This window comes from Mastomys coucha, unplaced genomic scaffold (genome assembly GCF_008632895.1).
Source record: "Mastomys coucha isolate ucsf_1 unplaced genomic scaffold, UCSF_Mcou_1 pScaffold16, whole genome shotgun sequence".
NCBI classification, from domain to species: Eukaryota; Metazoa; Chordata; class Mammalia; order Rodentia; family Muridae; genus Mastomys; species Mastomys coucha.
Window position 1 is genome coordinate 35663743 of NW_022196898.1, and position 23993 is coordinate 35687735.

Below are 23993 nucleotides of genomic sequence, written 5' to 3' on the forward strand. Positions count from 1 at the left end.
TATGATGTGTTAAATCTCGTATATTATTAAAGAGAAATCATTTTGTTCTTCTGTTTCCACCCTAACCTGGAATTGGGACTTTATAATAAATGTTTAAGCCAAGCATAGAATATGCCTAAAAAAAGCCAAAGCACCACACACAGTTTGTCCTGAGATAAACTCACATCTTAATGATCATACGCCTTCAGCTCGTTACAGTTGGCAGAAGTGGTCTATGTAACACCTACACTTCGTGTCTTATACTTACTCGGTTTGTATGTGAAATCAGTGCTTAAGGCACATGGCCTCTTATGTGAGGGACAGGGCTGGATCTGATTCTTTGTGGAGGACCCCAGTTCTTACATATGCTGCATTCAGCCCAAACCCAGTTCCCTCCTGGCCTACTGCACTACCTAATATCTTTCTTTATTTTCTTGTAAAATTCAGAGTACAGGTTTGAAGCAGTATTCTGGTAGTGTTCAGGTTCAGGTGACATTAAAAATACGCCTATGAAATTCTCCAGAAGGTCCAGGATGTTTAGTGCTCTGTGATGTAATGCAGGCCCTCAAATTCCAACAAAACAACTCTGTATTTACTTCTTGTAGCTAATAGTAGATGTGGTAAAAGGAATTATATTCATATGGCAAATGAATACAACCTTAATGTGTACCATATGCAGAGCAGTGGGGTGATGTGCCAATATATCACATTTATTTACCTTGTTTGGTTGCAGAGAAAAATCACTATACCATTCACCCAAGGGCTGTAGCCACTTAAATATGAGGACAGAGAAACTGATTTATGCCCTCAAACTAAAACTGAGTATCTTCATATGTAGACATTAAGGACAATCCCAAAGAAAGTTGCAAACACTTCATGCTCAAGAGAGAAATTTTAATTTCAAACAATGGCTGAAATTAATATAAGAGTACATACTGCTGAGTGACTGTCATCATATAGGCTCTCAGAACACTCAGAGGACGAATATTACCCTGAAACTGTCACTGGTGCCCTGCCCCCTTTCTCACATATAAAAGTAGGATTTGGTGCTGCTAGACTATTGTATAGTGCGCTATTCCCATGACTATGGCATTGCTGTAGCATTACTAAGTATACATTTAGCTGAGACCTCTGGGCCAACATTAAACTGAGTTTTACCACATTCCAGAAAGGCTCATTTTACTAGAAAGATTGCCTAAGACCAAACATGTGTATGTGCCTCGTGTTATGCAGTAGATATTCCTGAAGCTATATGAGAAGCCATTTTATATAAAATTATTTGTGTGTTTGTTTCTTTTAAAAACTCCACTTTTTCTAGTTACCTTAATTTTCACATGCCAGAACCATTACTTTATAGAGCTAATTTAAAGTGCTAATTAACAAATTTTAGATTTGATGCATTTTTCTCTTTGTTCTGGTCTAGGTATTTGTTTTGTTTTGCTATAGGATCTCCAGTAGTCTGGGCTGAGCTGGAATACCCTGATCCTCCTGCTTCCTCCCCCAAGGATCGGGAGTACAGGTGTAAACTACCACACCTAGCTTGTGGTTGTGTTTTCTTTTCTTTTTTTTCTTTATTTAAGTTGGCATTACCTAGTTAGCTATATCATTGCATATCACATATCTACTAGTTTCTAAAGTAAGTTTTTTTCAATTCTAATAGGCTTGGTCAGATTTCAAATGTAAGATTAGAAGAGTTTGTTTGCTTTTGTATTTTATATGTATGGGTGTTTGCCCTGCATGTATGTATCCTCAGAAGCCAGCAGAGATCATTGGATCCCCGATACTGGAATTATAGATGGTTTTGAACCACTATGTGGGTGCTGAAGTCAAACTGAGGTCCCCTGCAAATACAAGTGTTCTAAACCACTGAGCCATCTCTCCAACCTCTGTAACTACTGAGCACGCTTGTCTTCATTTGTGTCAGCTGTTGTTCTCTGTACCTGAGGAGATGGTTTTATTTCCTTGGGGTGCTTTAGAACAAGATTTTTTTTTGTTTTTGTTTTTGTTTTTTGTTTTGGTTGTTTTTTTTTTTTCTCAAAACAGGTCTTACTATAAAGTCCTTGCTATCCTGGAACTCATTATGTAGACCAGGCTGCCCTCAAATCAAGAGATCCCTTGCCTCTGCCTCCAAAGTGCTAGGATTAAAGGCCTGCATCACTACTACACAAGCTCAAACCAAGATATTTTTTGTTTGTTTGTTTGTTTGTTTGTTTGTTTTTCGAGACAGGGTTTCTCTGCATAGCCCTGGCTATCCTGGAACTCACTCTGTAGTCCAGGCTGGCCTCGAACTCAGATATCCGCCTGCCTCTGCCTCCCAAGTACTGGGATTAAAGGCATGAGCCACCACTGCCTAGCTAAGATATTTTTATAATAGCTAAAGATGTGAAAGCTCAGCGTGGCTTTCAGAGTGCCAAAGAAACCTTACAGATGATAAGGAAGATACATTAAAAAGAATTTTAGGGCCAGGTGTTCGTGCATACCTTTAATCCCAGGCAGAGGAGGCAGGCGGGTCTTTATGAGTTCTAGGCCAGCCAAGGCTACATAGTAAAACACTGAACAGACAGACCACTACAAAAAACTGCAACTAATCAAAATGGAGAGTTGTGGAGCTCAGCCCCAATCCCATACCTAAGGCTCAGGGAACATTGCCGGAGAGAGGTCAGAAAGACCTTGAGAGCCCGAGGATCAGGGGCTTTGCTGTGAGACTGTTTCTCTAGTACATCAGAAGCTGTACCCATAACGTCTCACCAATATGGCTGCCCCAATGTGAGCTAAACCAGGAAGACACCAATGAACATGACAAAATGGACAGGGAAAAGCCCATGAGTCCTTAACCCTACAGGCAACTGAAGAAAGCTGGGAGCAGGCAAGGTGGTTCTTCCCAGGGATGCACACACCAGCTGTTGTCCAGGGCCAAAAGGTCAGCCCTGAAAACATGCATACAAGTAACACTGTATGGACTCAACATGCTACATTTAGGAATGTATATTTGTATATAAGTATATATATTTATATGTGTATATACTTATATAATGTGTATATATAAACATGCATGCATATTTATATATTTATATACACATATATACATATACAGAAAGAGAGAAAATTAATGAAAAAGAGGCCATGAATTTGAAGGAGAGTGAGAAAGAGGGCTTGGGGGAGAGAAGGGGAGGAAGAAATGTTTTAATTAAATTACAATCTAAAAAATAAACAAAAAAGGCCAGGTGTGGTAGTGTATGCCTTTAATCCCAGCGCTTGGGAGGCCAAAGCAGACAGATGTCTGTCAGTTCAAGGCCAGCCTGGCCTACAAATCGAGTCTAGGACAGCTAGAGCTTTGTTACACAGAGAAATTCTATCTCGAAAAACCAAAATAAATAAACAAACAGACAAAAAAAACTAACAATAAGAATTTTAAATGATTTGGATAATCAGAATAAAATTATTAAAATTTTTAACTTATATTCATAAAATTCAGTGTTGGATATCAACAAACATGAACACCGTTTCACCTCCGTCAGTTTTATATGTAGGTAAATGTTGCATGTCTACATTACTAGATGCCTGTATTTAGGTGCAGGAGCTATAGAGGAGTAGAGCCTAAGACCAAGCAGCCACACTATGGAGAATCAACAAATACAGTCTCAAAAGTAGGAGAAAAACAGCACTGTAGTTTAGTAGTCTGGTGTGTGAACAAACTTAAGGGCTGTGCAATTTCTACCAAAGATAGTACATATGTGTGATATGAACATGCGGGCATATGTTCTCTGTACTGCTAAGTGATAGATCACTGAACTATCTATATCATGCCTGATAAGTTTTGACAAATGTATGTGCATGTCCTTAAAAGCTCATGTATGTGAACGCACACAACAGCTGGAGCCTTCGCCAGCAAAGGCCAGCAGCACTCATCTCAAATTAGTGGGACTTGGAAGCAAGCTTTCATTACCTCCACAGTTCACTAGCTTACCTGCACATTTATAACGAGCATGTCATATCTGATGATGAGAGATAATTAGAGACATTTGAAATTAGAGAAATCTAAAATTTCCACACCTGATTGTGGAAATATATCTGCATTTCCTGCTCTTCACAGATGTGTGGATTGTTGGGAAAAGCAGTAAAATCTGAGACAAGGCAGGATGTGAGAATTCAGAGTATAGTTTTAAGAAACTAAGGTATATTACTCCTTGACAAGAAAGAAAACTATCAAGAACTATCTCTAACTGGCACTTATGCAGCCCAAGATTAGAGATACCTTTTATTGAAAAGAGATTTTATAACAAAAGTTGAGAAAAAGCACTTTCTCCCCCTCTTCTCTTCCTGCCCAGCCCTGCTGCTGCTGGGTGATACTCATAGGTGCTCAGGACTTACAGACACTGTGCAGAGTGACAGAATTCTCATGACACCCCTGTGTGAAAACTGCTCTTACTATCTCTCGTCTTTATAGATAGCACATGAAGAACAAGTATCTTTTTTTCCTTCTGCCTTGGCCCTAAAGCTCCTGAGTCTCTTACCAAGAGATCACCTAGTGGGCAGATGCTGTAGTCTGGATTCAAATTTAGATACTCTTGGCCCTAATCTTTTGTTTGTGGTACTGGGGATGGAACCCAGACCTCACACATGCTAAGCCTATGCCTTGCCACTGAGCTACAGCTACAACCCTAGAGCCTCTTTCTTAGCCACTAAACTGTATTTCAGTTTTTACTAGATTTAATTGGATTACCAACAATACAGAATTTGATGCAATCCTCTCACAAAAGTACTCAGTAGTTACAAAAGACATGAAGAGATAATTTTGTTACACTGATTTCTTATGACGGTGCGTGTCATGATAGAACCTGTTGGGATTTCGGTTTCCTTTCCTTATGTATGTGTAAACTGACTGCATGCTGAGGACTGAGCCCACAGCCTGTCCGTGCTGAGTGTGCATTCTACCACTGACTACACCACCATCCCCTATAATAGTGTTACACCTAGAATTACTCACACAAATTCACTGTCTAGTGTAGTCTTAGAAGGGAAATCCAGTGTAAAAACAGGCATGTAGTAGAGGAGGGAAATTACATGAACCATGAGTTTTGACTGACTTTCATACCAACTTTGCCTTGCCTGACATTAGTAATTCTAGTGGTATTTACAAAAGAAGCCATCAACATTTTTCTGGTGTATGTAGCAGCCTTAATGCATCTGGCACGTTGACTGTAGTCTGCATGTTTAACCATACAGATGTATTTTCACCAAGACTGTGATGGATGATAAAGGTGGAATGACTAGAACGAATCTCAAATAATTAAAAGGTGGTAGAACTTCCATTGAAAACTTAGGAAGCTAATGGAAAGGTTTAAGAAACATTTATCAGAGGGAAAAGGAAACATTTATCAGCAAAAAGCCATTTCCTTTCTTGATTTACCATTGTGGTAAGCCACATGAGAAAACCAACTATTTGGTTTGCACATGAATGTTTTGTATTAATCAGCAGCAATTAAGAGGCAAACTGCGTGTGTAAAGTACAAGTATCTGTCTTCAGGAAGTAACCTGCATGGCCTCCACAGTTTTAACTTTCTTGTGTTGTAAGTAGTTAAGACTTAAACCTCATTATGCTATCTGCTTTTTAAACGTACCTAGATCCAAAGTAATTTCTGATGTTTTGTTTTGTTTTGTTTTGTTTTAACAAAATCAAGTTTAATGTTCTATTTTAGTTTTCTTTAGATATACAAGAGTTTACTAGTGTGAAATTGTATCACTGGTGTTTACTTAAAGATTGATTAATTAATCCTGAATGCTGACTTGGCATCCGAAGCACTTGTAATTAAGTGCTTGTGTCTCAGTAGTGTTTTTACCTTTAAAATCATGTTTTCAAGTACAATATGCAGGATTATAATAAGATAGACAGAACTTGATTTGATAATCATTTAAATTTCCATTTTTTTTTTTGTGGTGGTGCTAGGTGGTGAGTTGCACCATCTGATTCCAGTGATCACTGTAAACCAAGTCATTGCAAACAAAAGGCCATATTGAATTCCTGTCCTTATTGTCCAGTGTACACAGTAACTACTACTAAGTCAATGCCAGAGTGAAGGAACACGAAAGTGGGCAGCGGGATGTGCTGATTACAATCATGGAGCCATCCATTAAGCAATTTGTGGGAAGAAGTGATTTTACATTTCTAAGACCGAGCACAGGAAGGTGCAGAGCCAGCATCATTTCATGCTCGATGCTGTTAGAGAGACACATGGTGCGTGCCTGCTGAGGCGGCATACAACGCTGCAAAGGACTGTGTAGTCGCTTTGAAATGGCTTCACTTTCGTAAGCCTGGGTTGGTGATGCTGATGCTAGCAGGAACTTATTTCACTCTTTAAAAATAACTGAAAAGTGTCTTTTTACATGGGTTATTTATCTCCTTTGCCTCAATGGAGGTAAACCTTGGGAATTATCTTTCTCACCTGCTACTTATGAATAAGATAGTAGAGGAATTACTTTTTCTCTTTCAGATATGAAATTTTTAGAGGTTCAAGCTCCATTTGATAAAGATATTTATGTTATAAAGGGGGAAAGAAACACATTTAACTCTACAGACATATACCATTCTCCCAGCGGGGTTGGGCTAACTGTTCTGCATTGCACATTGGCTTAGTGTACACACAGCAGGGTTATGGAGCACCTCACTGTTAAACCAAGTTGGGTTGTTAGAGGGCATAGGCTTCCGCCAGTGTTCCCTGTTATACACTGAGAAAAGCACGTCTGTAAACGCTGGCATGCCTGGGAGCTGTGGCAGGCTTTGGGCTGTCTTTAATCTCATTTGACTTGTTCATCTTCTAAGGCCATCCCGAAAGATGTACTGAGTCTCCTTTTCAGCTTTCAGTAGGATCTGCATCAGTAGACATAAAACTGCTCTCACACAAAGACCCCTTGCCTTTGAAGTACTTGCTCCAGCTTTTCAAAGTAGTCCTAGACGTCTGTCCTTTCTCTCTTTTCATTTTTCTTTAAGAAGTTTGAAGTGTAGCTTCTTAAACTACCAATAAGATAAATTTTTCTCCCAGCGTTACTGAAAGCCATGACGATTTTCACGCAGTTAGACTTTAAAGGGTTTAAGGGAATCTGTTGTGCTTTATGGTCTGGGCTTTGGTAGAGCCTAGCTCCTGCTCTCTGAGAGAGCAAAGGTACAGACTGTCAGCATCCATTAACAGTCGGAAGACTTTCCCTGCTCTTGAAGTGAGACTGGTGGTGCCTGTAGGGTCAGAAGGGAATGCACAAGCAGAATCATCTCATTGGGACTGATGCCCCCCACACAAGCAGAATCATCTCATTGGTACTGATGCCCCCCACACAAGCAGAATCATCTCATTAGTACTGATGCCCCCCACACAAGCAGAATCATCTCATTGGTACTGATGCTCCCCACACAAGCAGAATCATTTCATTGGTACTGATGCCCCCCACACAAGCAGAATCATCTCATTGGTACTGATGCCCCCCACACACAAGCAGAATCATCTTATTGGTACTGATGCCCATGCACCACCCCACCCCGGAGCAATCCTGGTGCGAGCTGACAAGTGGCCAGGAGGGGCAGCTCCAGAGCTGACTGGAGCTTTAACCACAGCCATTTGCTCTTGGCTTTTCACTCCTTGGTACAAGGAATCTTACCTTTCTTCTCTGTTTGATGATGTCACCTGGCTTCTCTACAACCTAGATGATGAATCCTGTGTTACTACAGAGAAATGATAGGTGTCATAAGCCCCATAGAGACCAATGCTCTGCCTTTGATTTCATTCCAAGTGATTCCCAGAATGTTTGCTGAGCCCAAGAAGTCTGTATCTGTTTGGTTTAAATCCTCTATTATAGAATTGTACCAGAAATAGGAGTGAAATTTTAATATTTAAGGCCCTTTGTTTATTAGGATTTATAAAATCCAACTGCTTTTTATTTTGATATTTGATAAAAATATTTTATATTTTTTGATAAGAAGAAAGTATGAGTGCTCTATCTGTACTTAGGATAAATGAGCTAGAAATGACTTTTCTTCTTAGGCATTGTAGATTTGGAGTCCGCAGCCTTAAGTGTGTGTTTCTATATGTAAGGCAAGTTGAACATAGTTGGATTTTTGTTTTGTTGTCGTTTCTTACCATAAATCCAGCTCCCTGAGAAGCAACTGGCCATGGCTCTGCCCTTTTGCTTTTAATTTGTTGTGTTACTTGAGCTTGCGTTCTCAGCCCTCCCCACCACCCCCTCCATATTTCCTGAACTGTCTAACCTGTTTCCTGGACTAGGAAACACTTTGCCAACAAAGCCCAGCACTAAACAGTCCTTTATTTAGATCAGACCCCAGGAAAAGAAAGACCCCTTTCCATCCTGAAGTCGCTTTGTACATGCATCTGCTGATTTGTGTAATGAGAAGTGATGTGGTATATTTTGCATTCATGAAAGCAGAGCTAGTGAGTTGTCTTTGCAGAGGAGAGCGTTTGCAACTTAACCCCCTTCTTGAAGTTTTCTACCTTCTGACTTCACAATTCTAGATTATTCTCTGTTCATCTCTTTGATTAAAAAAAGAAAATAGTTAAGATCAGTCTCCTCCCTCCTTTCACTAAGCTCCTGAGAAAATACTCCGAAGTCCAGCAAACAGAGCAAGCATTGGCCTGGCTTCCTGAAGGTATCATCTGGCCCTCCGTGACCGTGTGGCCTTTGTTTATTTTGGTTTATATGTAAATTGCTTTCATTCTTCATTTACTTTTCTTCAGACTTTCACTTTCCACTGAGGAAAGATTATTCAAGTTAAAACACAAATCTCACCACCATTAAAATCATTTGTAATTTATGTATACGAAAATGGAAGAGTTGCACTGAAAATGTATTCCTTAAATCATCCTGATCTTAATGGTTGATTTTAAAAAACATTGCCAATAGATATATTCAGACAGTAATTTCAAGAAAAACATTATAATGCTATTTTTGTGGAATTTTAAATATAGCAAAGGGTGGTTATGAAGGGGACTGTGAGTGAAGGGTAACATATTAACTTTTAAACATAGAATGTTTATTTCTAAATCTCATAATTTTTAGTATCAAATTAAGTGGTTTAGATGAGCCTGTATCTTTTGCCTCTTTGAAGGTTTTTCACCAAAATTTTTAAACTTAAGGGGGAAAAAGTAGTCTATGAAAAATTCCTTTTTAGTTTGGAAAATATCAAGTAGGCATTCTAATAAGTTAGGTATGTTCCTCCTATATGTTTCAAACTTGAGATCAGATGAAACCAGGTCCCTGTTTCAACATGTTCTTGGCCCATTAGTCTATTAGCTGAGGTCTCCCTGTCCTTGTCTAGGGACATGGACTAGCCGGGCAGCTGGGGCCAGAGTATACCCAAGGTAACACACAAGTCCTTATGGACTAAAATTTCATCAGGATTACTACTAGTCACCAAAGCCTTAAGAGACACCATGGTGACATAGCTGTGCATTATGTAGGTACACAAGGCATGCCTGTCATGTGTCATGATAGACCATAAGTTACTGCTGACCCCAGGGAAGGCACATAAAGCTCCTTTCTTAGGAGTGGAGTCTTCTTTCTCTCTTGCCTTTTTGGGGGCCGTGTATCTCTGTGCCTTCAATACAGCCTATTTCAGGCATGTGCACGTATTTTGCCAGAATATTGGAAAAGCTCATTGACTCACTCCCTGAAAACCCCTGCTTTCGAGGCTAGATTAGTGGTTTAACAGCAGCACTGGCCTCTACAGGTGCAGTGGTTTCTGACGGATTTTCCTGACTTCTTAGGGATCTTTCCTCTGAGTGAGTGATGGTTCTAAGGACAACCAGTGCCTGAGATTACAGTGGCAGATGAATCTTCTAAAGCTGCTCAGAGTGAGCTACTTTCTGGGGATATTTGCACCTTTTAGATTATACAACGTCAGACCTCAACTCTGCCATGAAACCAGTTCACAACAGACAATTTCAAGAATGACACAGGATCCTGCTTGTTAGCTGCTTGCAGCAGCTTTGTCTTTGCAGACTAAAAGTGGGGGTGGGGGTTAGTTTTAAATAGAGCACTCTAGCTAAGGAGAATCCTGTGTATCTGTGTGGTACAAATTAAGTCACACTGAAGCCTGTGATTGTGTCACTTCTCTGAGCTGTGGCCAGTTTTTACTTTGTGACACAGAAGCAGTGTAAGTTTTTTTCTCTATTATGCATTCCCTCTCTCCACCTTCCTTCCCCCAAACCCTCCAAGACCATCAGTAGAAGCACAGGTTCATCATGTCTCTGCTGGTTGGCTGGAATGTGGGGAGGTACTCTGTGAGAAAGAAGTACACATCAGAAAACACTAAAATACTAGGTGTTTTAGAGAGGAATCCCACTCGAGATTGTCTTACTAGGGGAGATGCACTGAGCTACTAAGGAAGACAAGGAGACCCGTCTTTGAAATGTAAACTAAGCCTGGGTTCTTATTTTAGCTTTATTCATTTGTTGTAATAATTTTGAACAGAATTTCAAATTATCCAGGGATAGACATAGATCAGAATTGGAAATAAGTTATTTCAACTGTCATTGTGCTTGGAGGAGGGCACTATGGGTAAGACCATAAAACCGCAATGGATAATCAAAGTGTAGACCCTGAGCAGAGCTGCATGGCCTACGGTGGCTGTTCTGACTGTTTAACAACTCACAAGAGGCATAGGATATTGGATGGGCAAGCATTTTCAGTTGTTGCCTTAATCGAGTTGTGTGATGGCTTTAATGGGTTCATTATAACCAAGGCCCTAATTTTAGAATCATCTATCTATCTGAGATGCTAATTTTATTATATGAGAAAAGTGCAAACTGCAGGTTTTTACCATCTTTGCTTTGAACTTTAAACTGTTATTGCTAGACAATAAGGGTTCCTAAGATCAAAATTGGCACCAAGGTATTTAGTCTTTATCCAGTGGGATTGATTTGTCTTTTTTTTTTTCCTTTTTAAAGGTGAAACTACCACTCCTCGAGCCATCCTCACAGGCCATGACTATGAGATCACTTGTGCTGCTGTCTGTGCTGAGCTGGGCCTGGTGTTAAGTGGTTCCCAAGGTAAAGTTGTGGTTTCTCCACAGTGTTGGCTTCTCTTGTCATATTAATGTGAAGAGACATGAGGTTGGCTCCTGTTCTCTAAAGCTCCAGTCTGTTATGGTAGCCACACAGGGCTACTCAAATACCTGTTAGTTAAAAGTCACATTCTGTAAGAGCAATAGCTATACTTAAAGACAGAATATTCTTGTCACGGCCAAAAGCCTGGTTTTAGCTCCCTGGTCTAAATCTAAGGATTCTAGATACTCTATAGATAGCAGCAGTTAGCATTCTAATCTCCATGAAGCGGGAACAAGGAACATCTTTATGTGTTTGTTTATTTCTCTGGCCTCCAGTAGGCTGAATGGAAATCCTGACCCTGACTTTATTGTATGTGTGCCCACATTCATGCCATATCACATGTGTAGAGGGCAGATGACATGTGAGGATTGGTTCTCTTCTTCCACAATATGTGGGTCTGAGGGATTAAAATCAAGCCATCAGGTTCAGCAACAAGTTCCTTTACCTGCTAAGCCATCTCTACAGGCCCCCACTCTGCTTTAACTTCCAGATTTCAGAACGAAGCAGGCCTAGAGTGTCAGACACTGAAGCAGAAAGGACTCAAGCTAGTTTGCTAGATGCATCTGCTGCTAGTACTTGCCTGACTTTAGAGATGCCGAGTGCTCCTTCCAAGGGCAGGGAAAACAAACCAGGAGCCAGCAGCAAAGAAGCTGTTTGCAGTTCAGTGCCCCTTCCTCTGCCGGCCAGTCCACCGACCAGTCCGCCCACCTCTGTGATGGGACTAAGCACAGGACTCCTGTCACCTTGTGTGTTTTAAGCTCAGAAGCACAGAGCATTTGAGTCACTGTCTCTGTGGCTTGAACTATAGTAGTACAGCTAACAGGCCAGAATGAATATTTAAAGTTTTGCCTTGAAAAACGGAGTCAATCAAAGCAGTGAAAAAGTAATATGATTCCTTGGGCTGTATCTAACCCATATTAAACCTTAAAATTAATTACTATTATAGGCCATCCCTGCTTTGCACAGGAAAATGCCATATAAACGGAAATCACACAAAGTTTTCTGAGACACTGTCTCCATGGGAACTTTTTTTTTTTTTAAATCATTTTCCATGGTCTAAAAGTTTTTGTCAGAACATTAAAAACAGCTAGGCAAGGCACATACCTTTAGTCCCAGCTCCCAGGAGGCAGAGGCAAGGGGGAATCTCTGAGTTCAAAGCCAGCATGACCTACACAGTGAGGACCTGGACAGCCAAGGCTACATAGCAAGGCTAGATACCTTATCTCAAAGACAAAGTTTAAAAACACAGCCAGCCATGCAGTTTCATGTCTTTGAGAGACAGTTCTCAGGGCCAGGTGAACATGGGCACTGCTGTCTTGTCTGAATACCTAAGCGTCTCTTCTCTGCCTTAGGAAATTGCCAGTCCTCTTCTGTTTGAGCGGTTCACTTTTCTTTGGTTTAAGTGTCATGACATACCCTCTAGGGTTCCCTAATTTTAGTTTCATTTCTTCTGGACATCATCAACTCTGTTAAAACCACTGTCCTGAGTAATGCCAGCAAGTTCCTTTGTTCATTTCCTGCTGCATATTTAGTGTCTTGGCAGCATCCAGAGCTGACTCTGCTCTCCCTACAAAAAGCTACATTTATATTCACATCTTTATTGAAGCTCATCATTGTTGACCAATACACTTTCTGGTTACCTTCTTTTATAAAATGCCGCATGGGTTATCACTGTGAAAGGAGGTGACAACAAAGCCACTGTTTGCTGTCTGTGTGACCTGAACGACAGATACTGGTTACTGATGTTCGTGGGGGCTTCTGACTGCTCAACTGCCAGCACTATGCGCGTTCATAGACTGAAGAGCTAGCCTTGTGCACTTTATACAACTGCTCTGATAACTGAAATCTGAGCTGTGTTGTGATGCTAGTGTTATCTGGGAGCTTATGTATGCTGAAACTATGTAAAAGCAAGCTCGTGCCTGTGGTGTTTATGTTGGGAAACACTGAAGACTTCTAACTCTTGGGTGGCTAACAGAAGCAGAGAGCCATCCTTTCCAAAGGCATTCGTCAGGAGCCATGTGGGGAGCAAGCCATGATTGTGTGAGGCCAGGAGCAAGGCAGGGCACAGACCCACGTTCTCCACATCCATCAACACTTACCAAACAAGTTTTTGTTTCCTTTACTTTGCATATGATGAGTATACAGTAGAAACAGAAAAGCTCTGGCGTGTTTTTGTATGTGTGTGCATGTGCGTGTGCATGCGTGTGTGTGTGTGTGTGTGTGTGTGTGTGTGTGTGTGTGTGTGTGTGTGTGTGTGTGTATGAGCACTGGGGGTGGTGTTCAGCAGTTACTGTCCTCAGGTTCTCAGCCTGGGGTGTCACTGAGGAGTTGAGAGCAGCAGAAGCCACTGCCTGCTTTAGAGATATCGTGGAATAGCTCACTCAGTTTAATAGTGGTAGAAGGAATCCAGTATTTCAGCAGCGAAGCTGTGCGCAGAGGCAGGGAAGCTGCCCTGACTGGCTGCATCTGCACTGATGCCATCTACTGTCTGGGCTCTTCAGGAGGGTACCCCTGTGCCTGGTGGTGGTGGCATTTATACTCCAGCTTCCCTTGAAGCTGCTCTGGGATTGGAAATTGCCTTCCTCTTGGAGTTCTTCTAGCTTCTCCCACTCATGTCATAATGAATTGTATAAAATAACTTCTGACTGAGGAGGACTGGGCATGAGGAACTTGGCTTCTCAAGCCTCCCAGTGGAAAGTGAGAGCTGGCAAACATAAGAACCAGATTTTGCAAAGTAACTGACATGACAGCTTTCCTAGGGCTGTGACTAGCTACCATGCCCTGCAGCCCCGCTGATTTCTCTCGTTTCCTTCATTCATTGGTATTGTGGATTGAACTGTGCCTTACGCTGACCACTACCATGGAGCTGCACCGTCCGCCTGCCCTGTCTGTTTTCGTTACATAATTTTGCCTCTTTCTCTCTTCTCAGAAGGGCCATGTCTCATACACTCCATGAATGGAGACTTGTTAAGGACTTTGGAGGGTCCTGAAAACTGCCTGAAACCAAAACTCATCCAAGCATCGAGAGAGGGTCACTGTGTCATCTTCTATGAAAACGGCTGCTTCTGCACCTTCAGTGTGAACGGGAAGCTACAGGCTACCATGGAGACGGATGATCATATAAGGGTGAGTGCTGTGGGCTCCACATTGTTCATTTTACTGGGAAGCTTTACTGGTAAAGAGGACAAGTTCACTGAAGAAGCTCATTTTGAACTGCCTGGGGCCTCTTTCCCATGCCAAAGGGACAGCACTAGCTAGCACTTAGAAGCTCAGAGCACCTTGCTGAGGGCTAGTGCCTTTAGTGTGGCCCTGAGCAGAGAGCACCTACTGACTGGTATCCCATAGCTGATACTATCCATGACATTTCCTCTAAGTGCTACTTAACAGCAGACTTGTCTCTAAGATTCACTGTACACCAAAATTCAACTAGATTCTACCTAAAACTGGTTTCTCTTCACTTTGGAAAAGACAGCACGGAGTCATGGTGTATTCTTGGGGTCAGCAGCTGATCTCTGCATCAACCTGCTGGAGAGCAACACCAAAGCAAGCCATGTTAGAGACCTGGGTGTCCAAATTACAGGAGCTGTTTCCCTTCCATCCGTAAGGAGCGCTAAGCTAATGGGCAGTGCAGGTCTTGCCTCGCTTCTCAGGCCAGCCCCCAAGGCATTAGAGGGTTGGGGAAGAAAGCTAGGGTGTTCTTTGGAGATAATTTTCAAGGTCCCTTTCTTCTTACTTTCGAGCTGGTGTATATGTTGTGGGCCTGGGAAAAGCTGGGGTGTCCCTGTCATTTTCTAAAATGGGAATGGAAGAGCCAAGCATGGTAGCACACACCTTTAATCCTAGCACATGGGAAGCATAGGCAAATGGATCCCCATGACTTCAAAGCCAGCTTGGTCTACAAAGAGAAGCCCTCCGTGTCTCGAAAAAAAAAAAAAAAAAACAATAAAATAAAATGGAAATGGAGGTGATATGGCCCATGTACAAGGAGGACAGGAGGATGTTTGAGTGGCAGCAGAGCCAGGCACTTCAGAGGGTAGTACAGATACCTCTGTACAGTTAACTCATCATCGACATCACCACTACCGGGCGGGAGGGGGCATCCACAGTGTGACCACCTCTTCTCCCAAGGAAACTGTAGGGTCTGGAAGTGAGCAACAGCAGTTGTGCACACAGGCAGCACTGGTCTAAAACCAAAGGCCCCGGATGCTCTGGGGTCCAGGCCCTCAGTCTAGTAAGCACTTCTCTCCTCTCTCTTGCTGGTTGTCCGAGTTTCCTCCATCTCAAATGGTGTGCACGGGCAAACTCTCTCTGCTTTTCTTTCTCCCTTATTTCCCGTAATCCACCATTTAAGCCAAGTACACATCAGAGGCTTCTCTCCTCCTTCCTTTACAATAATAATGTTGATCATCTGTCACTCTGAGCTGTGATTATATTGTCAGCTACACTAATAAATCTGTAAAATAATTTGAAGCTGTCCACTGGCTAGAATAGTTTCTGTGGTGTTCCAGTTAGACCAGAGGCCCTGGGAAGGGCCTCGAGGCAGCAGTAGGAGGCTCTTGTGGCTTGTTCACACTCACAGGCCTCTCCTTGTACCCTAAAGCCATCATTTTTTTTCCCTTATGAAATTCCCCACTGGATTTTCAGCCTAAACAATCCATTGCTTTTCCCCAGCATGCCTGCACTTTATCATACTAACTTGTAAGTGGCAACCATGTGATTAAGTCGAGCTAGCCGGAAAGGAGCTCTGCTCTCTCTGTCCCAGGCTCCAGAGGCTGACACTTTCCCAGCTAAGTGCATTAGGAGGCAGGCAAGGAAACAGCAGGCTGGGAGCCCAAGACTACAGGAAAAAAAAGAATTAGTCACCAGCCCAGACCAAAAATTCCGTTTCTTTGAAACACCAGGCAGCCTGGCAACTTGTACACTAATCGCCATTTTCCACCCACCTATGGAATACCTGATTCCGTTTTGCTCACTGGCAGTTTGGTTAAAGGAGATCATGTGGTGCATCAGCTGTACACTATGCAGGTGTTGTAATGAATACCTTAGGTGTAAGCAGGTCATCTCTCCAGAGCAACAAGATTACATCATAAAGTCTAACCACCATTTCCCCAAGAGAACTTTTCTTTTTCCCTGCTGTTTCAGGATGTGGGCATCCCTAGAGACTGATGTGGCCTGCCAGCATCCTCAGGCCCAGGGCAGCTACAGCACCTCCAAACACTTGGGATCCAGAGCTGAGTTAAAGCGTCACTGGGGTCACTTTAGACCCCTAACACAGTAGACCTGGATGCTGAAGAGAGGGTTAGAGTAAGAGCCAGTGACAGCCTGCACTGGGGGGAGTGACCCAGGGCAGCAGATATTTGACTGGTTCACGTGCCAGAGGAAGGTAGTGGGTCCCCTGTAAGAGTAGCAGGAAATGTTTACCTTGGGAGGCACGAGATTCATACAGTATTTCAGAGGTGGCATGCATCTTAAGAGTCTTCATTTCACTTCATTGGGGACACCAGCAGGAGTATAGATTCTTACTAACAAAGAATTGAAGATTGCTGGGTTTTGCTGTAGCTCTCACCCAGAAGAAAGTATGAAGGTAGGGGAGCGTCATCAGCTGTGTTTTATAGGTGTGTCAAGTAGCTACTCTCCTGCTCTTGAATGCAGTGCCCACACCCCGAGACTGCTGCTTGTGGGATGTATGGGAAAGGGCTGACTTCTATTCACAGTGGGAGCTCTTACTAGTGTGTATCTAGTAATAAGACTTAGTGACATGGAAGATGCAGCAAAGCTACGTTGCTTTTTTTAGGTATATTTCCGTGTTGAGAATAGGCCATGCCCAGTGGACTGCTGATAGTTGGCATCAGTGTGAACTGGACAGCAAACAGTGCCTTCTCTTCTCTAATTAAGAAAAAAGTCAGAGAATAAAGATTTAAGGTAGTGATGCTAAAGTTGTGACACAAAGGCAGGGCAGTCTATTCTTACAGGGTTAGCAGTCTGTGCCCACACCCACCGTGGTCAGGTGGATGGGCAGATGATGCCTGCCAGGGCTGCTAGAACCTTATGCCACCAGCTCCTATTAGGAGAGTGGAAGTTGATGAGGAAGAGAAGATCAGCTGACAGTGGGCAGGGGAGACTGTGGCAGTGGCAGTAGAGCAGGGCCTCCTGTCAGGGGAAAAAGACACCTGGTCTAGGTTTGTTATATACTTTATGTCCTATGAAAGTGGTCATAGGAGAGGGTTTTCCTGAGTCCTGACAAAACCTTATTTTTAAGCATTTATACTAAGAATCCATAGTATTAATGAAACTGAATTTTTTCTCACCAATTAAAAAAAGTAATGAAGCTGGGGATATAGGTCAAGTGATAGCATGCCTGCCAGTATGTCCATGGACCTGGGAGTACTGGTGCTTGCTAGGAGTCTCAGGATATGGGGACAGGAGGATCAGGTCAAGGCCACCCTCAGCTATAAAGAGTTCAGGGCCATCCTGTGCTCCATGAGACCACATTTCCAAAAATTTGTCACATAAAATGAAGAAATAAATAGTCTGCACTCTGCCCACAGGCTTTCTTAGGTAGTAAAGGGATATTACAGAATATATATAAAAAAAATCCCAAGCCAAGCTTACTTGTTCTACAGGTAAGAGACAAGCCACAGCCTAGAGCTGACCACGAGGTGGGCTACAATACTGGCAGCTTGGGGCCTGACATTCTGGGGAGCTGCGGCTTCATTGTCATCTCCAGCACTACCTAGTAGCTGCCTGTGTCTGTCTTGGCCAGGTCAAGAAAGGCAGTGGCTTCGCTCAGTATGCAAGTGCGTCTAGGGGGCACTTGAGAGTGTGCTTGTCCCACCCATAATGTGCTCACTCAATGTTTGCAGAACTGAGTTTGCAGCACCAGTCCCATAACACTAGTATTGCCTAATCTTGTCCACCTGACTTCTGGACAGTTGCAGACCTTCCACACTTCAGTGTCCTAAGAACTACGGCTTGCTTCCACACTGTGCCACATGCCATGCCCCACAGGCCCACTTCCCTAGAGCAGAGTCTCCACTGACTGTTCCTGTCTCACAGGCCATACAGCTGAGCAGAGATGGGCAGTACCTGCTCACAGGAGGAGACAACGGGGTGGTGATAGTACGGCAGGTGTCGGACCTCAAGCAGCTCTTTGCCTACCCAGGTTGTGATGCTGGAATCCGGGCCATGGCCCTTTCTTTCGACCAGAGGTAAGTGACACCAGACCCCTGATCTGCCACGGGTCACTGAAGATTGGCGGGAATCACTGAGTGACCTAGGGCTGGTGGAGGACTAGAGTCCTGCACACTGTACAAAGTCCAAGTTCCTGATGACTCTTAGGTAAAACTGGGCTCTCAAGAATAGAGAGGATTGAAGCCGCAAAGGCTCGGAAACTGCCATCAAGCTTGCCGCACATTTGTGTGTGGTATGCTCGCATGTGTGTGTATCCACACAGGCATGCACGTGTATTCACACATGTATGGACAAAACCCCAAAGTCTGTCCACCTGGGCTAGCTCCTGGCTTGCTCTGGAGATCCATCTGTGCCTCCAGAGTGCTGACGGTAAGTGCTAGGGTCTGACTCTGGTCCTCACACAGGCACAGCAGACACTCTTCTCACCAGGCCACCTCCACAGCCCCAGCTTTCTGTGTCTTTAACAAGATTTTTAAAGGCTGTAAATATGTATACTGTAAAACACCTTTTCTGTCTGCCTCTGGTGAGATCTGATTTAATATCCTAAAACCTCTCAAGTTATAGATTTGGGGTGGATATTGCTTATCTAGCAACTTACACTTAAAATATACTCATTTCTTTTTACTTCTGATTTTTGTTATGACAATGTATGCATAAGACTTCCCATCTGAACCACTTCTGATGGGGTTTTATAGCATCGAGTACATTCACCGTGTTGAGCAGCCGTCACAGTCCCTCCATCATTCCAGAGTGTCCATTCACGGAGATCCACTTCCCTCACTGCAACCCAGCCCTGCTCACATCACATCACATCTTCTATGGATTTGCCTTTTCCAGGCACCTCCAGTACACAGCAGCTTGTCTCACTCAGCATGTTTTAAGGGTTCCATGTTGTGATGTGTCAGAATTCTGCCCGCCACCCCTTAGGAGAAATTGACTGTCATGTGTGTGTCTGCCTATCTACCTATGGCACCTTGGATTGTTTTTGTCTATTTGTGGTCTACTGTGAACAGTGCTGTACAGTTCTCCTCTTCAGTTCCTTCTCACAGCCCCTCCAGGGCTGTACCTAGGAGTGGAATTGGAGGGCCATGTGGTAATTGTAGTATCTTGAAGAATTCCTGAACTTTCCTACAATTTTACATGGTAACCGGCAGTGAAGAACCCTGATTCCACTCACAGTGTGAAGGGCTCTCTGGCCCCATCAGCAGCCTCTGCGCTGTCTCCACTCTCATCAATGGTCTTTAAACATACAATTTTTGTGAGGTACAATTTTACCTTTTTCCTGGATTGTACCTGGCCATTTGGCATTGAGGTTCACATAAATTTTCGAGTGTTTTGCATTGTGAAAGACTTCATTTGAGAGGGATTGCAGCAATGTGCTGATCACTTGGGGACAATGGTATTAACATATTGTCTTTCAGACCACATACATGGGTGCTTCCATTCGTTTCTCCCAGCAGTGTTTCTGGTCTCCAGTAATAAGCTTTGTCTCCTTGCTCAAATGTATTCCTAAAGTTTTTATTCTTCTTAATGCCACTGCAAATGTTAATTATTCTTAATTTCTCTTTTGGATTGTTAGCATATAAAATTGCTACAGGGCATCGTGGTGTATACCCGTAATCCCAGCACTCTATAGCTGAGATTATGAATTCAAGGCAGCCTGGGCTACAGAGAGATCCTGTCTTTAAAAAATAAAACAAAGTACCTGATTTTTTCTGAGCTTATTTTTAAGCACTAAATTTTGTGTTTTTGGATTTCTACATGTAAGACCATGTACCTTGTGACAGGTCATTTTCTCTTCCCAATTTAAATGTACCCTGCCCCTTGCTTAGTAGCTATATTGGGAGATCAAGCATCATATTGAATAAAAGCAGTAAAGGCAGCCATCTTTAGTTTGTTCTAGTTTGTTCTAATGCTGTAAAAATTCATCTTTCCACCACTTGGTAGGATTGTTAGCTATGGGGAGAGGGTTCCTTTCTTTTTTTTTTTTTTTTTAAAGATTTATTTATTTATTGATGTAAGTACACTGTAGCTGTCTTCAGACACACCAGAAAAGGGCATCAGATCTCATTACAGATGGTTGTAAGCCACCATGTGGTTGCTGGGATTTGAACTCCAGACCTCTGGAAGAGCAGTCAGTGCTCTTAACTGCTGAGCCATCTCTCCAGCCCAAAAGCACTTTTCCCCCTCTTCAAGACAGGGTTTCTCTGTGTAGCCCTGGCTGTCCTGGAACTCACTCTGTAGACCAGGCTGGCCTCAAACTCAGAAATCTGCCTGCCTCTGCCTCCCAAGTGCTGGGATTAAAGGTGTGTGCCACCACTGCCCGGCTCTATGGGGGTTTTCATAAACACTCTTACTTGAAGTTATTTAATAGTAAAGATATTGAATTTTGTCATTTGAGATACAAGTAAGCTTTTAATAGTCTCTAGTGTGTTTTACACCTTGAACTATACTTATATTCCAGAGGAAACTCTCAGTCATGATATTTAATCCTTATAAGACACTAATGGATTCGGTTTGCTAGCAGTTGGCATCAGTATCCATTCAAGAAAATACTATTGGTCTTATGTTGCTTAGTGATTTCTGTTGTTGCTAGATTTTCTTTTATCTTTTCCTTTTTTGGCTTTGGTATCAGGAAAATGGTAAACACTGAAGGGTTTCTTCTACTCCATTCTTTGGAAGATTTTGAAAGAGTAGTAATTTCCTTTAAATTCCTGGTAGGATTACCACACTATGTGGCCTACAGTACTTTACCGAGTACATCTGTACACCTCATTGGGGATGTTGTGCAACTATTCCTAATAATGTCTCATAACATCATCCTTAGCTCAAGTTGTATCAATTCTGCAGATCTTTTCAGCAGCTCTATTTTATCTAAAATACTATTTTTATTTCCTATTTCCTTAAAGTGCTCCAGCTTTGGGTTCAGTTTACTCTTTTTCTATGTCATTAAAGTCTACAGCTAGGTCAGTAAGACTGTTTTCCAATGTGTTTATGGCTACACCTTTCCTCTCCTCTCTGCCCTTGCTGTAGCCTGTGTTGGTGTGGTTTCTGTTTGGTTTTAGATACATTGGTAATGTTCATCCATGTGCATTTTCCAATTGTCACTTTGTTACTGACTTCTAGTTCATTCCGTCAGGCTCATAAAAGACACTGTGCATGGTTTCACATTAAATCACTAAACACGATACAAGTGTTATACCAGAAGTTGTTCTGTCTTGTCTTAGGGTTTATTGGTGTGAAAAGACACTGTGACCATGGAACTCTTATAAAGGAAACTCTGTAAGCTTACAGAGGGCTTACAGTTCAGAGGTTTAGTCCATTATCATCATGGTGGGAAGCGTGGCTGTAATGCCAGCAGATGTGGGACTGGAGAGCTGAGAATCCACAGGCAGCAGAGACTGCGAGCCACTGGGCCTGGCTTGAGTTTCTGAAACCTCAAAGCCCACCACTAATAATACAACTTCCTCCAACAAGGCCACCTGTCCTAATAATGCCACTCCCTATAAGCTCCTTCAAACCAGCACACGTGTCCTGGCAAACCATGCGTGTATTTGCTCTTTTTGTTTGGTATTCGGTCTGTATGGCTCGTGTACTTTTCTACATGTTTTTCAAAGTAGGATTTTAAAGCCTCCAGTGACTAGAAAACTATCTATTTCTCCCCTTCCTTCCATGCAATTTGCTCCATGTCTTCCTGGGCCTCAGATGTGTAATGTGTTGTAGTAACATTTAGTGTCGCTGTCTCTTGCCACAGTGCCTTTGACTAAGGCCTCTGACATGGCCACTTAAGTTCTATTACTACTTGCCTAGGACTTTGTTTTTCATTTGTTCAATCCACTTGTTTTTCTAAAATGAATATCCTGTACACTGCATGTACCTGGGTTATTTCTTTACTCCACTTGGCCAGGTTTAATCTCTGTACATGTAATAACTGGCTGTGGAAGGGCTTACCATTTGCACGGTGGGTCCATGTGCTATGAGAGTTTGATCTTCATTGCCTCTTCTGTGTTAGCCTTCTGTACTGATGGGTTCTAGTTTCTAGTTTCAATATGAACTACAGGAAGGTACTCAGCATAACTTCTTAAGAACTGGTCCTAACTAAACTGTGCAGGGAAAGGGCTCGAGTAGCAGAGCTCCCCATGGCTACTGTCCATCTCTCCCTCCACCATCTTCTCAGGACAGGAGAGCAAGCAGCTCCTGTCTCTAGTGACCACTACATCAGGTCACTGTGTTACAAGGATCAGAGTATAGGTTGGCCCAGGCAGCCTGCCTTCCTTCCTCCCTCACCCCATCCCTCTGCCCCCCCCCCACCGTCCCTTGACTATGTGTGCTTCCTCTAGTGGCAACCTCTGATGCCTGTAAGAATTGTTTCCAGCAGGCCGTAAAAATGATTCCATTCACAGTTCACTGACAGGCTGCATATTCTAGCAGTATCTGAACCTTTCACAGACTATGGATGGTCTCTGTGCTGTCAAAACCAATGCACTGAGCTTATTTGAGTCTACATTTCAGTTACCAAGAAAAGTGCACCATAGCCATCGCTGGCAGCAGAAAATGCATCCCTGTAACCAAGCCTTCTCCATCTTCCTCTAGGTGCATCATTTCTGGCATGGCGTCGGGAAGCATTGTTCTGTTTTACAACGACTTTAACCGCTGGCATCATGAGTACCAAACCCGTTACTGATGGTGACAAATGCACAGTGATCCCGTTTCAGACCAAGCAAGGAAGGACTTCGAACACCATTCTATAGAAATAGCTATCACATCTGAATGTAACTTAAATTTGCTTGAACAAGCAAAATATTTTTTAAAGTTAATTGCTATTTTTGTAGACTTTGCTTGACATTTGGGGGGTGGGGAACAGCACAAGCAGAAAACTGGCTGTTGGTTTCTGTAGTTTAAAAAAAAAAAATCTATATTTTTAGTCATAATGAAAAGTCTATTTTCACCAATTATGGATACAGACAGTGGAGCCAATAATCCCACTAATTCTTGCTATGTGTGAAAAACCATTTCCCACTTACCTGTAATCTTGAGAAATATGATTTTAGCAATAGGGAAATGGGTCCAAATACTGAAACAGGGGAATTTATTCTGTACTGGGTCCTGTATTTTTCTAGACAATTGTGCTTCTTCAGTGCTAACATTTCTAGGGTTTTAATAGTAATGTTTAAATTATGACATGTAATTTAAAATATCTCAGTGAGTTATTTCTATATTCTTCTTCTTCAAGCATGTGTTAGACCTAGAAAATCATGGCGTAGGAGGCTACTTGTTTTGCCGTGTATTAAACAGCAAAGATCTAAGTTTATCAATCATAAATACTCACTGCTTTTCCTGATCTGTCGTCCTCGTGGCAAAGGGTGAAATGATGGAAACGCTCTTGGGCTCACAACCTTTGTAAGTACCAAAGCCTGCCCAAGGTCGCCAGTGCCCTGCTAAGAGGCAGAGCCAGCTAGGGCTCCCCATGACCACTGGCCCACAGTCCTGGCTCGAGATCAGAGGCGACCAGTCTGAGCAGCAGCCACCTTACCCCTATTTGTTATGAAACTATCTTTACCTTCTTTTTGACTAGTAATTTGTATCAAGAAACAATGTTATTTTGGTGTCATATAATTCTACTTTTTCTAGTAGATTGCTGTATGGAATTCTGTGAAAATATTTGAGCAGAGGTCTGTATGACATAAATAAATTCTTTGTATGTTGTGAACCTGA

General features: G+C 42.6%; 1 protein-coding gene across 6 annotated transcripts in view; it reads left to right on the forward strand.

The window, feature by feature from the left end:
- The window catches only part of Lrba (LPS responsive beige-like anchor protein), a 547775-nt gene extending 523782 nt beyond the window's left edge, over window positions 1–23993 (forward strand). For 3 of the 6 annotated variants that reach the window (XM_031374244.1, XM_031374245.1, XM_031374248.1), the window contains exons 54-57: window positions 10929–11030; window positions 14017–14213; window positions 18144–18295; window positions 22872–23993. In XM_031374244.1, the coding sequence (XP_031230104.1) occupies window positions 10929–11030; window positions 14017–14213; window positions 18144–18295; window positions 22872–22962 (542 nt within the window). In that variant the 3' untranslated portion in view covers window positions 22963–23993. The remainder of the gene's footprint in view (window positions 1–10928; window positions 11031–14016; window positions 14214–18143; window positions 18296–22871) is intronic. The other 3 variants (XM_031374247.1, XM_031374249.1, XM_031374246.1) reach the window with 2 other exon arrangements.